General features: G+C 43.5%; 3 protein-coding genes across 3 annotated transcripts in view; 1 reads left to right on the forward strand and 2 right to left on the reverse strand.

Annotated features, from left to right (window-relative positions):
- Positions 1-3,722, forward strand: part of kcnd3 (potassium voltage-gated channel, Shal-related subfamily, member 3) — a 103,177-nt gene extending 99,455 nt beyond the window's left edge. The window contains exon 8 of the mRNA XM_086054106.1: positions 257-3,722. Coding sequence (XP_085910232.1) covers positions 257-431 — 175 coding nt within the window. The 3' untranslated portion in view covers positions 432-3,722. The remainder of the gene's footprint in view (positions 1-256) is intronic.
- Positions 2,091-6,774, reverse strand: LOC147152973 (5-hydroxytryptamine receptor 2B-like). Its single transcript, XM_086054234.1, has 2 exons — positions 5,087-6,774; positions 2,091-3,989 (listed from the first exon to the last, which is right to left on the reverse strand). The coding sequence occupies exons 1-2, from the start codon at positions 6,119-6,121 to the stop codon at positions 3,834-3,836; spliced, it is 1,191 nt and encodes a 396-aa protein (XP_085910360.1). The 5' UTR covers positions 6,122-6,774; the 3' UTR covers positions 2,091-3,833.
- A 146-nt stretch (positions 6,775-6,920) lies between these two features.
- Positions 6,921-14,070, reverse strand: ddx20 (DEAD (Asp-Glu-Ala-Asp) box polypeptide 20). The gene is made up of 11 exons (XM_086053985.1): positions 13,839-14,070; positions 11,953-12,047; positions 11,399-11,567; positions 10,686-10,800; positions 10,453-10,595; positions 10,217-10,355; positions 10,059-10,117; positions 9,820-9,902; positions 9,644-9,749; positions 8,577-8,678; positions 6,921-8,278 (listed from the first exon to the last, which is right to left on the reverse strand). Exons 1-11 carry the CDS (start codon positions 14,032-14,034, stop codon positions 7,179-7,181), a joined length of 2,307 nt encoding a protein of 768 aa, XP_085910111.1. The 5' UTR covers positions 14,035-14,070; the 3' UTR covers positions 6,921-7,178.
- Between the last annotated feature and the right edge of the window lie 233 nt (positions 14,071-14,303).

The following is a 14,303-nucleotide window of genomic DNA, read 5'->3' on the forward strand; positions in this document are numbered from 1 at the left end:
GACATAAGTTTTGGGACCTTTCTGACGCATTTCTACAACGAAATTTATAGCTTCAGCTGTAGCCATTTGTTACCCTTGTATGTTACCGCCACTGATGACCTTCACCTTGTCAAACACCTTGAAGATGAACTAGAATGGAGCTTGTGAGCCAGGCCCTGTCCAACATCAGTCACCTCACAAATGTCTCAGTAATGATTAGAGATTAGCGGGGCGTGTGCCATTCAAGTTCCATTCTTTTGTCGCCCTTGCCTCGTAGCCGCTCCAGCTTGAACATGCGCATGGATGAGCCAGCACCTCTCAACTGCCAGGGCAGCCAGATCACCACAGCGATCATCAGCATTCCCACGCCACCGGTGACCACCCCTGAGGGCGACGCCCATCTTCCAGCAGGCCCCACCCACCAGAACGTTGTAAAGGTCTCCGCGCTGTGAACGATGCAGGGGTGTCATACTCAGAGACCGTTTTAGACCCGCAGAGGCTGACTGAGGGACAAGGGAGGCTGTGGCGTTCAGAAACTTAGTTTGGTCGCGGTGGAGCCTTCCCTCTGCTGGTCATGTACTGTAACAACACTAACTCCTTGTACAGAAGAGGGATGGCCTTTAGATACACTGCACCCGTGTCCATGTTGCGTGTGTGCGTGCGTGTGCGTATGCGTGTTTCACGGAGCACAAAGCACCTTTTTATGATTTTTTTTTTGCATCAGTTTGACTCTTCCATAAGCAGGAGGCGGAAGCTGATCGAGAAAGAATCAAAAATAATGCATTATTGTGCCCTTTTACTTTGTGTCATTCAGGTTCACTGCTGATGAACCCCTGCAGTGCGTCACCAATCCTTATCACTTTCAGTATCACCCCACTTAAAGGGGGGGAAATACATATGATATGTATGTCTGAATTGCCAGCAAATGTGTTTCATAGCTGTGAATGAGTGTGTTTCCTAGATAGAAGAATTGTGACGTTTTGGGTCAAGGGTATGTGCCTGTAATGGAGCGTTGTCTCGAGTGAGTGAACTTTCAATTCTTCTGGAAGTCCATCTATGGTGTATTTGACTAATTGCCACTCTCAAGGCTTCGAACTACACATTTCTGTCCAAAATCCTCAGCTGTGAGCCTTTTTATACAACATGTGCCTGTTTTTGTCAGAGTGAAATAATAAAATAATATTGATAGATCTAAATATCCCCTTTGGCTGGAGACGGACCTCAAATGACAAAATTGTTGAATGCATACAATTATTTTTTGGAATGGGAAGCCACCCCAATTAAAAGCACAAGGCATTTGCTGAGAATTTTGGACATGAACATGTTCCGAGCCCAGGTCCTTTGTGAATATTGTGAATAGAATATTTTGTAATATTTGACCATCGTTTGGCAGAACCAGTGACGCTGTGCTCTCTCCCTCTCTTTTGCTCACTCTGTCTCATTCTCTCCCTGAATCCTCTGTTTGTATTTCTCTCTCTCTCTCTCTCTCTCTCTCCGTTATCGTTGTTCCGCTTGTATTCCTTATCCCTCCTGTGTGCCCTCCTACCGTATGCTTCCCCTAACTCAGTGGGCATTTTTCAAAGTTGTTGAGTATGTGTACTCTGTGTGGTTAAGAAACTTTGGTGTTTGTACTTTTTGTCCTCCTCGATATTCAATTTTTTCCCCGCCCATTTCATTTTCAGAAGAACGTGATACAGGCAGTGGGATCTGGTTTGTTGGTTACTAAGGCGACATCAAGGACACTTATTGAACCAGGCCCAGAGCTCTGTCACCGTCGTGTAACGTTAGATCCCCACAAAGCCCACTGACATCAGACTTTTCAGGTGTTCTCACCTCTGAGCTGAGGCTCCCGCTTGGCCTTTTGTCCTTTTGAATGTTAGTCCAGCAGCTTTGTACCGGTGACGGGGACGCAATTTCCATCCCAATCTTGCTCTTCATCGATGAAAAAAAATGTCCATCGTGAGCCCACAGGCGGTGCTATCGATGGACCGACATATCACCGTTAGAATATGTTCAAATGTGCACAGCAAGTCACCTAGCTAGCCTGCTAGTGCTTAGCTGATGTGGAACTAGATTTTAGTAGTATTGTCAAATTATCATCACAGACAAAATGACCTTTTACAAAGATTTATTTAATCAGCATAAGAAGTGAGCTTTGGAGTCACAGTTTTACATGTGCGTTTGTACTTAAAAAAAAAAAAAAAAACATATCAGCTAACATAACATGGATGCTGAAGTGTATATTTCCATATCAACATATGAGGGCCCGGATTCCTGCTACATTTCTTAATCCTGAGGATGCTTACTCAGAGAAAGCCAAAAATATTCGACAGGATGGGAGCGGGAAAAGTGTCATACCTCTAGTTTAAGTATAGTACTATTTTTGGTGTAGTGACAGCAACTACTTCAGTGCAGAATTAGTGTGTAAAATCACAGTGCAGGCGTTAAAACAAAGAGACAAGCACAGACAGGCAGGCCTTTTTCTTGTTTTGAAAGCCATATTACATACAGCAACACAGGGTTCTATTTTCGTCACGTGCATAAATCCTGCTCAGTGCGTGGCAAAACTCAACGCGGAGGCGGGTTAGACCCGATCATTTTGACAGACAAGAGGGACCTGGTGGATCTGCGGGTGGGAGGGCTGCGCTGGTATGGGAGTGGTCGCACCTGACTTAACTCATGGCCAATCAAAGCAGCTCCATTTATTCGCTTTAAATGTGGCATTGCTAGTCATGCGCTAAAGTCTCGACATGGCAGAAGCACATCTGCCCTGTGAAGTGGGCACTTGGAGACCGCCCCCCCACCCTTGATCGTTCATGTCAATACAATGATTCTGAGGGTTCATATACAGTATGAATGAAATCTGTTGCATCAGACCAGCTGTCTACCCTGCACCAGTGTTAGACATGGTCTGAGCAGCCGTGTAATGATGGACAAATGATGCTTCGTGAAGCACTTGTGATTATGCTTTACTTCTCTAGATGGCACTCTTGGTTTAAATACGCAGTGGGAATTTAATACATTTCCATTGCACTAGCTTTTATCTTTCAACTAAAAGCACCATCTAGAGGAGTAAAAAATATCACAAGTGCTTCATGAAGCTTCATTTTCACTTGACTAGGCGTAAGGTTTAGATTGGCTTTCTGCGACCAAATTGTCACTCAAGCTACAAGAGACTCCTTCGGCGGCGCCGGCTCAGCTTGGAGGAGACCCGTTTGCCGAATTGGCAAACACGCCCAGCGAGTCAAGGCATGGAGACGAAAATCAGGCATTTGTTTCAAGGCACAGATGCCCTGTCCATGAAAAGAGAACTCATAGTATTCACAGGCTTCCTTCCAATATGTTGAATATTTAAAACTACTGTACAACAGGTGATGGCAGAAGTGAGGTTTCTTTTTTTTTTTTTATGTTGCTGAGACAGAGATTAAACTTTTACTTGTTTTGTGTCAGCAACACTTTCAAACAAAATTTGACTAAGGCTCAATGTGTCCATTGATTTTTCTACACTATGAAAAATAATAGTGCTCTCTTGTAGTGTTTGCCACTCTCTTTCTCTGTTATGTATTCTCATTTGTCTTATTCAAGATCAGTCGGTTTTCTTCTCATTTTTTGCTTTGCCCTCCTATGCCACCTGTCGTTGTTGAGACTATTGCTGTGCGTATCTTGTCGTGTTTGATATTATTTATGACCTTGTCTTGTGTCCCAACTGTGAAACGCCTGATAAAACATCTATATCTGCCACATATAGTCTGTGGACTTTTTTCTCCCCCTTGGCCATGGTTAAATCTGTGCAAACGTCAAACATTTGAGTTTATTTATAACCAGGGGATTCCTTTAAATGTAGTTTGGGAATTTCAGTGGACAGATTTCAGTGGACACTTTCGGATAGACAAGAATATCTTGCTGAGTTCATAGCGAAACTGTCTGGTGACCAAAGTGTATATGAGCGGATCCACCGCAGCTAGCACGCAGGTCAGCACCATAGCCGATGTCTCCATCTCCAACAGCAACTGTATGGCAGAAAACGCAACAAAATGCATGTCACTCTTTCCAAATTTTAAAGGGTTTTTTTTTTTTGGTTTTTTTAAGTTAAAGCACACTTGCTGGCACTCGACAGTAACAAGCCGTTGCACTCAGTGGCAGATTCGGGCATTTGCTTTACGTGCAGCTAGACAGGATGACATTGGTGTGAAGGCGGCGAGGCAATGCCCTCCAAAAAAAACTGATGGGGGAAATGCTACATGAAATGTCAATAATTGATGTTTATGGGTAATTTACACACCCTGGTGAAGTCTGTTGATAAGAATGCAACAATCTAATCCATAACATAAAATAAAGCAAACATAAGAGGGAGTCTTACACAGGTTGCCATTCAAGCTAGGACTGCCACTGGTTACACTGGATGACGAGAATAATAGAAATAGAGTGCTTAAGAAATTTATTAGACCACTAATGTTGTTATGCTGCAGCTGCCCCAAAGTGCCTTTTTTTTGTAACTAATAACTACAGTATTACTTCTTCTAATTTAAGTGACTCTATATTTTATAGATATTTTTATTCTTGTTTTTATAGGGTAATGTTACTTGTACTAAAGAGAGACAAATTGCATTTTGATTCTTTGTGTGTCCTTGTCACTTTTATATATAGAATTGACAATATGAATCCTTAAATTGATTAACACACCAATTTGTATTTTAATGCTAAAATTGGGTATTTTATGACTAGTTATTTTCACATTTTCGAGGCACATTATTATTTCTTGATGACGATGTCAAATGACAGTTATTTGGTTCCATTCCTGGTTGCTGATGAGACGTTCTGAGAGGCCAAATTGGCTCAAATTTGGGAGTAAACATGCCAAAATGATTTCACTTCCAAATTAAAAGGGTGCATATTAAAGCGCTTGATGAGTCACCATGCACGCATGGTCTAATAAATTTGATAAGCATTTACAGTATACCTGCACTGGTATAACCTTTTTGTTGTTGATGCTGTTATAATTTGAATTTAATATTGACGTTTTACTATAGTTCGCATTCAAATCATACACCAATTGTAAACTTGAATGTCACGATGCTCCAAACTGTTTTGTTTGTGTCCAACTCACTTTGTCGGTGTCCGGCCGTGTGATGAGGTGCTTCATGAGAACAATAACCACCATGGGGAGCCAAAAAAGCGTGAAGGCGATAATAATGTAGCCAAAGCGTTTGGCCAGTTTGCCCTCAACCTGTTTCTTCCCTCGCTCTCTGGCTCCAGGCGTCCGAAGACACACCGCTCCCACGATCTCCGGAAGGGTCCTGCGGGCTCCCCCGGCCACGTAGCCCGAGCACGGTTCCCCGGACACGGAGTGCACCACCCGGCGCGAGGCCAACGGCTTGTAGCAGGCCAGCGGCGGCGCTGACCGTGGGGCTGAAGCCGGCTCGACCAGCCAGCTCCAGACGTGCTCGGACACCGTGGGCATCACTCGAATACCTCGGCTGAACACTTTCTTTCGGTGCTGCCTTACAAGTTTGATGATTCGCCCGTAGTGAATGACGATGACGATCAGAGACAAGACCCATATGGGTACCAAAACGTAAGGTCCGAACGGATCTGAGTTGCCGTCGCTGGGAGAGACGGGTGGCCGGCAGTGCACGTAAAAGAGGGATTGCTTGGAAAGAGTCAGGGCTAATACGGCCAATACGAGGCCACATAGCCAGATGAAGAGGATCCAGAGGCGAACCCGAGCTCTCCTGCGTTCGGTTTGGAAAGGGAACGAGATAGCCTGGTAGCGCTCCACGCTGATGCTGGCCAGCGTGAGCAGTTGCACGCAGCTGCACAAGGCCCAGGTGAACTGCTGCAGGGCGCACACGGACACCGACAACTGGCTGCCTTCCACGGATCGCACAAACGAGGCGAGCAAAAGCGGCGTGTCCACGGAGCACTTCAGGAGGTCGCTGGCGGCCAAGCTGACCAGCAGCGCGTTGTTGCTCGTCTGGAGACACTTGGTGCGGAACACGACCCAGCACACCCACACGTTGCCGGGTAAACCCACGACTAGAGTCACAATCAAGATCGCGCATTTGAAGACGAGAAAAAACAGATCAGGGTTGCTCCCGATGTCAGAGGTTGTGTCGTTCCTGGAAATGCGCACGTCCATCATTCAGGTTGTTTCTCTTCGTTGGGACGACTTTACATGGCAAACATTTTCTAGCTACTCATCCTAGAGAAATCGGCTCCTGCTTGTGCAAGGTTGCCAGTCAAGGATTTCGTTTCAAGTACAGTAAACAAACAAAAAAAAACTCAACCAGGAGTGGTCTCTTGGTTGAGGTACTCGAGTGTTGTACTCCCCCCCATCACTGATTGTCAGCGTTGATTAGCTGCAATCACGTAGATGTCTGACCTTGCTCAAGCCTGAACAAGACAGTTGCTTGGAAAATAATAAAACGGCTTTGCTTCTCAAGAATACATGGCCGGTGTTAGCATATGAATACAAACTAATGGAGAGCGGTTTTGGGGGGGGGTCAAGGAGATGCTCCCAACTTGGATTTATTAAACAACGCAGTGCATTAATGAATATAGACTATCATTCATAATTTGAGTGCTTTGTAGTCAAGGTAATGTGCAGTGAAGTACCTGAGTCAATATTACTTTCAGGTTCATTTGAGACTTCCTCATTCGTCAACATTTAAAGTGTAGCTTTTTCATTGAAATTCATATTCATTGTTATGCTATTACAAATGCATACTGGTCAAGATCCCCAACTTTCATTCACTGCAAGCAGTTCATGCAAACAGCAAAATAAGTGAGATGGCCAACCCGATGGACGATTTAATTTGCAGGCTGGCTGTGTGCCATTTAAACATGTATTTTGTATTTCAGCAAGGACATGAAACTAGAATATAAACGATCAATCAACTTGTGGTGGACAATAAAACCATGTACTCTTTTCCCCCAATTTATTCACATTCAACCAATTACTACACACGCTAGTTGCCAAAACCGCATATTTCCAACGAGGGGGAAAAATGCATAAAATGAAGTAAACACTTCTTGTATGCTACGAGTGGAAATATTCGGCCACTTATAAAGCCCAAGAGTTTCATTGTTCTTCTATATTTCATGATTACGTCATCACTTCATCATGATATCATGAGCATTCTGAGAACACCAAAGGAACTTAAAGTGACACACCCTAACGGTAAGTAGGGACATACAAATCAGTGTTTTAGCAGTTCTTCCATGTAAACAGTGTTCATACGATAAGCCGCCATCCAGTTATGAGCTGCTCTGTAGTAACCTTGGTAAGTTTGCTCTTGAAAAGGGGACATAGAGGCGTAGTAATCATTCCAGACTCTGTAGCACTCTCGCCAGTAACTTTCCGCATTGGTGTCATCTTCCATGTCATACTTGTCTTCATCCCTTTTCCATTTCTGCTCTTTCCTCATTGCCTCTGACTTCCTGCTGCTCCATTTTTCAGTCTGGACGTTCGTCTTTGTCAGATCCTTTCTAGTTGTTCTGTCAGAAGACCTCTGCTCAGTTTGCGTGCCCGCTTTAATACCGAGCCTCGATTTCAAGTTGTCAGGCCGGGGTGAAGTTCTGCTGCTCGTTGCTTCCTGGTATGTTTTGGGAGCTTTGGGTGTAAATGGCTCCACGGTGCACCTGTGACTTGCTTCTGGCTGAGGGTGAGCGACCGCAGTGCTCTCACTGCCTGCAGTCATGTTGAACTTGTCTTCCAAGTCATCTTCACGGCTCGAAGAACCGGGGATTGATTTTGCAGCGCTCTGCTCCGAATTCCATGCTCGACAGATCTCACTGCCGCCGTCGTCGTCATCGAGTGTGACAAACTCTCTGTGCCCGTTAGGATCACCGCCGTCTCCCTGGCCGCTGAACTCCCTGATGATCTCCACTGATCTTCCCAGTCCTGTCATAATGAACGCTTGGAAGTCCCGCTCGGCCTCCTCGAAAGTCATAAACCCTGATGTGCGGCTCTTAAATGAGCTTAGCGGAGGGATCTTTGGCAGTGCGTCTTGTAACTCTTTGCGAGTCGGCGCTGCTTTAGAGGGGCTACGTGGGAGCATATTGTGTGCAGGATACGTCTTTCCAGAAACTCCTTCCAGGCCGTGGCTCATCTTTGGCTTCCCCGCCTCCTGAGCTTCATCCGTGACGATGGGAGAGACAGCCGGCAGGTAGGCTTTGGCGCGCAGCTTCTTCTTTTTCCCATACGCGGAGAACTGCTGGGCTTGGAGGCCCGGCGATGACGCTTCAGCGCAGGCATCCCAGTCACATTGCTCAGCCATCAGTCCAGCATCAATGGTGGCTAACAGTGAAAAAAGACAGCTATGATTGGAAGAATTTTGCATGACAAAGTTTAGAGTAGCTTGCAAAGCATTTTGAGCATTCTTGTGAATAATTAGTGAGTTACTATGTGTGATTACATATATATATACACATATACTCACATTTCACAGTGGAAACAAATCAGATTAATTTGATTTCTAAATGTACTGCTTGGTAGGAACATAGTTTGTGTTAAAAAATATAGCGGAAAAAGAGGAAAAAGCAAATACACAGCACAATACAATCAAAGTGCTGGTAAATATGTAGGCGGCGCTTACCTGGCAGCGCTGACAACCTCAGGCCGCACTTTTGAGCAATAGCCATCAACTTGTTCTCCTCTTCACCATGGCAACAGTAGGTCACTGCAAGGCCCTGAGTGCCTGTGAACAAAGTTGGATTCTGATTAGAATTTCTCATGATAATAGGGCCGAAACATTTTTATTTTTCTACTCAAATAAAGTTACGACAGGCTTAGCTTATGAACTGTTTTGAGTCTTTTTTTGGGGGGTTCGTGCACACAGGGATGACTCCTCATACCACTGACATCAGTAAGATTACTTAAAAATATATACAGTCAAGATCAAAATTATTCATACTAATGAATAATTTCAGTCCTGAGTCTATTTGCAATTGTGATATGCCTACAGCTAAGGCCAAAAATATTCAAACCCTTGGGGTGTGAATAATTTTGGGCTTGACTGTATCAATATAAATCATCTATACTTTTTTTTTTTTTTAAAGCAATATTAGAGGGGTATTTTGATTACTTTTACAAAAGATTGAGCACTAGTATGTACACTTGAATGAGGAAAACACAGCTGTGTTAATGTTCATGTGGTTGGGAAGTGATTGAGTGGACTAACTCAGGGCCATTGGTTAGTGATGGACAAATGAAGCTTCATAAAGCACTTGTGATCATTTTTTACTCCTCTAGATGGCATTTTTGGTTGAAAGATGCAGTGGCAATTTAATCAATTTCCATTGCACTAGCCTTTATCTTTAGAACGAGAGCACCATCTAGAGGAGTAAAAAAAAAAATCCCAAGTGCTTCATGAAGCTTCTTTTCTCCATCACTACCATGCGGTTGCGTCTCAGACAGTCAATAAAAGCTAGAGACTTAATAAAAGACATCTTAAAATGTATGTCATTATCAAATTATTGGGAATGCACATCAGAAAGCACGAAGCAGAATCTGAAAAGGGTGTTTTAAGTGCATCTGTGCTTCGGGAACATGTTGGAGAAAGTTGCCGACACTCTTCGGTCGGAGTGATGAGTCGGTTGTGTCGTCTTTCACTCTTTCGTAATTGCTTGTGTCTGCTTCTGAATGACCACACTTGACACTGACCAAAGCGCCCGGCTCGTCCGATTCGGTGCATGTAGGTTTCCCAGTCCTGTGGCACGTCCAGATTTATCACCAGGTTGACCTTCTCTGCGTCTATGCCCCTAGAGGTCTAACGAAGGGAGAACAATCATAAAAAGACTCATAGCAACATCTTCTTTTTTTTTTTATGTAAAACTCACGAGGTCAGTGGAGATAAGCACTCTGCATTGATATTGCTTCAATTTGGACATGGCCTCAAGTCTCTGCTCCTGACTCAGAGTACCTGTGTTAATCAACAGAGAGATTGGAAGTCACACCTGCTACGACAGAGAAGCAATCCGATCCTGACTTGGTGAAGCCGAGTTCAATTTAGCATGACGTCATCTTGGTTACGATGCCACCAACCTCGCCCCGCCCGACTTCTCCCTCTAAATCTCACCTGAGATACAAACAGCAGGTAGGCCTTTAGAGGACAAAATGTCTGCCAGATGCTGAGCCCTGGCGGGGAAAAAAAAAAAAGCAAAGCATGACTATTCCAACTTACAGTACGTCTTCTTTTCATGTTCGACATCAATCAAATCTACCGGTATAAATCACCTTGTGTGCAAGTTTGAGAAGACAAGGGCTTGGTTGAAAGGCAGTTTACTGAACAACTCTAGCAAGAGCTGCGCCTTCTCCTCGAACACCTTATGAGGTAGTGGGTGGGACTGCACCAACTTGTAATACTGCCTCAGGCCTGGTGTAAGCCAAACAGGAACAAGAATAGGGAGCATTCGTTTAATGAAGTCAGCGTGCAAAAATGCAGGGGGCTGGAATGGATTAACTGCGTGTACCTTTGAGTCCCATGTCACTGGGGTTGAGTCTGACAAAAGTGGGCTCCCTCATGTAGCGGGTAAGATGTTGCGCAAGAGATTCTGGGTAGGTCGCAGAGAGTGCGAGCATCTGTTTGTTGACGGGCAAAGAGGAGAAGATCCAGCTGTGGAGGGACAAAAAAAAAATGCTGCATTGAAGACATTTGACATTTTGTAAGGAGACGCTTGTGAATGACCTGCTTTGGTCAACATACTTGATCTGTTCCTGGAAGCTGCCCTCCTCCAGCAGTTTGTCTGCCTCATCCAGAACGAAGAGACGAATGCTGGCAGTGGACAACATGCCGAGCTCAATGAGCTGCTTGATACGACCTGTGAGAATGACCGGCACGTAACGTAAATGACAAGAGTTGCATTTTCTTCATGAAACAAACAAAGAACATTGCTTTAAAGAGGAAATCAACCCAAACAGATTTTTTTCAAGAATATGTTCCATATACGCCTACTCGTTGAAACAAGGCATTCTGATAAATATTGCGTTTGTGGAATAAGACTTAATCCACCCGTTTTAAGCCATCTCAGGGGCGGCCATTTTTTACTTATCGACTGAAAACAACATCACAGCTGCTCAGGGCTCAGGTAACGACCAATCATGGCTCAACTTCAGAAAACAGGATTACTGTAACTCTCATTCCACAAACGCAATATTAATCAGAATGCCGTGTTTCAACGAGTGGGCCCGCTGGGAACATATTCTTGAAAAAAATGTGTTTGGGTTGATTTCCACTTTAAGGATTGTGGACATTTTTCTCCTTGGATGCTTTCTTTGGTTTTCTGTCATTTGAAAGGTTAGCCATGCTCAAATAGCCCAAGGACCAATTCTGTAGATTATTTTTTGTTAACTTGCCATCCTGTGTGTAAAGACACAGAATTGGGAGTTCAACTTGGTAATGACTGACTGGCCTCTTACCTGGTGAGCCTACCGCAATGTGGCATTTCTTCAGATGGAGTTTGTCCTGACTAACTGGCCGGCCCCCGATGAACACGTGGCAGTGCAAGCCTTCCATGGCGCAGCCTATCGCCATGACTACGGAGTGGATCTGCACCGCTATCTCTCGAGTCGGAGCCAGCACGAGAACCTGCGCGGGTCAAAGTAAAAGTCAACAAGCACTTACGCTTGATTGGGGCAGATTGGCACCAAAGTCTTATCGTAGATGCAGCTAATCAGTAAGACCTTGTAGCTACGGTAATCAAATCAAGGTGCACTATACTGCAGAAAGGCTGGATGTACCTCTGCTTTATCAATAAATGTCCACTCTCATTTAAGCGTATGAGGCTGAGCATCTTGAGCTCATCCGATTAAGACACCCATAACCAAAGTGATTAACACACATGGCCATCTGTTGTTTGTCAAGTTATGGTAAAGCTCAAAATAATTTTTTTGAAGGAGGGGAAGTATCAAAGGAACTGATATTACAGCGATCGGACAAAAGAGAGCTGCTTAGTGACTACAACTGGACTCACCTGTGTGGCAGGAGTCTCCAGCATCAGAGAATCCAAAGCAATTGTGCAGAACACGCATGTCTTTCCCGTGCCAGACTTGGCTTGTACAATCAAATCTGAAACAAGGCAATCAAGGGTGGCCTCGTCATTCGGAAAATCACAATTGAGTTGATTGGGCACATTATTAATGAGTCATATGTGGTGGGTGCTCCAAATGCCTCCTATTTGCAATTCCATCTGAATGGCTGCAACCGTAAACGGTGATGCAAGATTTGTTTTTCCGCACAGTAGGGCTGCCAGGATTAGTCGACTAATCACGACGACGTCGAAGATCAAAATCGTCGACAATTAATTCTAATCGTCGACGCGTCGTTTATTTATATATTTATTTATTAGGCACATTTTTCTTCCGAGACTTGCCGCGTCTCGCTTTTCTCCCGCTGTCTGTTTTCCTATCTGCAACGCACATGCGCAGTGGTGGTAATCCGGGTGATGTAAACAGAAGCATTGTGGGTAAAGTAGTGTCAGGGCTAATTCGTGTTGGCAACAGAGTCCGAAAGTTACGTGTTTGAGTGTGTGTGTTTGATGTAACGCTCCTATTTGGTACGCTAACACGTCGTAGCGTCTTCTATGGATTAAGCAGCCATTATTCAGTAAACTCGCGTTGATTAACAACCAAAACTCTGTGTGTTTATGCCTGTGGTGGACATCGAAGCAGGAAGCGCACGCTTGTTCTCTCTCTTTCTCTCACTCACGAACGGAGTGATGCGTTCATGAACTGGGAAATATCAGCCCTCAACACAAAAACGACATTAGTGCCACATATACTATGTTATAGTGCAAAAAAAAAAAGGTGCATACCACATTTTGATTGTGTAGATCAATTTACTACTTTAAAATTATGCATACTAGAGTAACGAATAACAAAACCTTTCTGATCGAGTTTAAATTAACACAAAATTAAAAACCAATACAAGTGTTTATTTTAGTTTTCTTTAGCACAGAGCATGTGCCCAATTTACTCCTCTGATTTCACTACCTTCCGTAAAAAAATAAAAACATTAAAAAAATAAAGTCTTGGAACCAAGATGAGTGAAATATGTATACAAGTACTTCTTTTTGTATTCATAGATAATTTCACTGTATTAGTGCAACTCTGCATAGTGTATAGTTTGGGTTCAATTTTAAAACGCACTGAAAAATTACAGCTTAAAAATTTAAGGCCAGAGTATCGCCATCAATTTAAGTCACTCCTTTATTTATAAACATTTCAGGAATGATTGCTTGAGTTGCAAAGTTTAATATAAGTTGAATGTACTATCATCTTGTCTTCATGATTAGTTTGTACATAATTTAAGATGTACGCGAATGATGCTTATTATAAGAGCAGCAGCTTGCTGCGATTTATATATTATTCGATTAGCCGACTAATCACGACGACTTTTAGTGATTAGTCAACTAGCAAAATAATCGTTTGTGGCAGCCCTACCGCACAGTGAATATTGTAAAGACAATGTTGTTTGTTTACATGGCAAAATACAGAATATAATAGGAACAGGAAAAAAACATCCAGTGCTCATTATAATTGAGAACATTTTTCTACAGTTAATTGCTATGTTCAAACTGTGCATAATGTTACAGTGGCTTATAATAATAATGCATAAACGCTTTAGGACTAAAGCCTGTATTTCATGATAGTCAGAATAGAAGTACTTGGAGAGTTTCATTGTTTTTGGTTGGTACCTAAAGTTGTAAAAGGGTGGTGAACAAAAGGTGTGAAAAGTTTGTAAACCACTGCCATAGAAAACATAAACTCATGGTTTTCCACATTGACTTTTCCTCATGTCATACTAGCCTGATGCTATTAATCGAAAAACACAGACAGACAGCCACCGTGTGAAAGATACCAAGTCCGCATCGGCCAAGCGGGATCGCCTTCAGCTGGATCGGGGATGGTTTTTGAAAGCCTGCTGCAGATAATCCGTCCAGCACGACCTCAGACAACAACAACGACCTGAAGTCGATCCCCTCCGATAAAATGACATCGTCGGTCCTGTTTCGCGTTTCTATATCGTGAGCTGCTTTCCTTACGGAGGCCGCCATGTTTCTTGAGAGCCAGTCAGCCACTGGTCAAAGAGTGCGGCTTAAAAGCACAGTCGAAACAAAATCGAGCCGAGACTACACTGCTCTCTAGCGAACGGGGGAGAGTGTGACCTTTAGTTTAATCGTCAATTAACAATTAATTACGATCGATAGAATATCCGTTTTGATAGAGGTTAGGGTTACGAAAAAACGAAAAAAAAAATCTTGTCAGCACACAAAATGGTTTTCCCTTAAAAAAATAAGATAAAATACTTCAGGATTTTATGGTA

This window comes from Filicampus tigris, chromosome 1, assembly GCF_054856515.1.
Source record: "Filicampus tigris isolate MCC_2025a chromosome 1, RoL_Ftig_1.0, whole genome shotgun sequence".
In the NCBI taxonomy this organism is placed as follows: Eukaryota; Metazoa; Chordata; class Actinopteri; order Syngnathiformes; family Syngnathidae; genus Filicampus; species Filicampus tigris.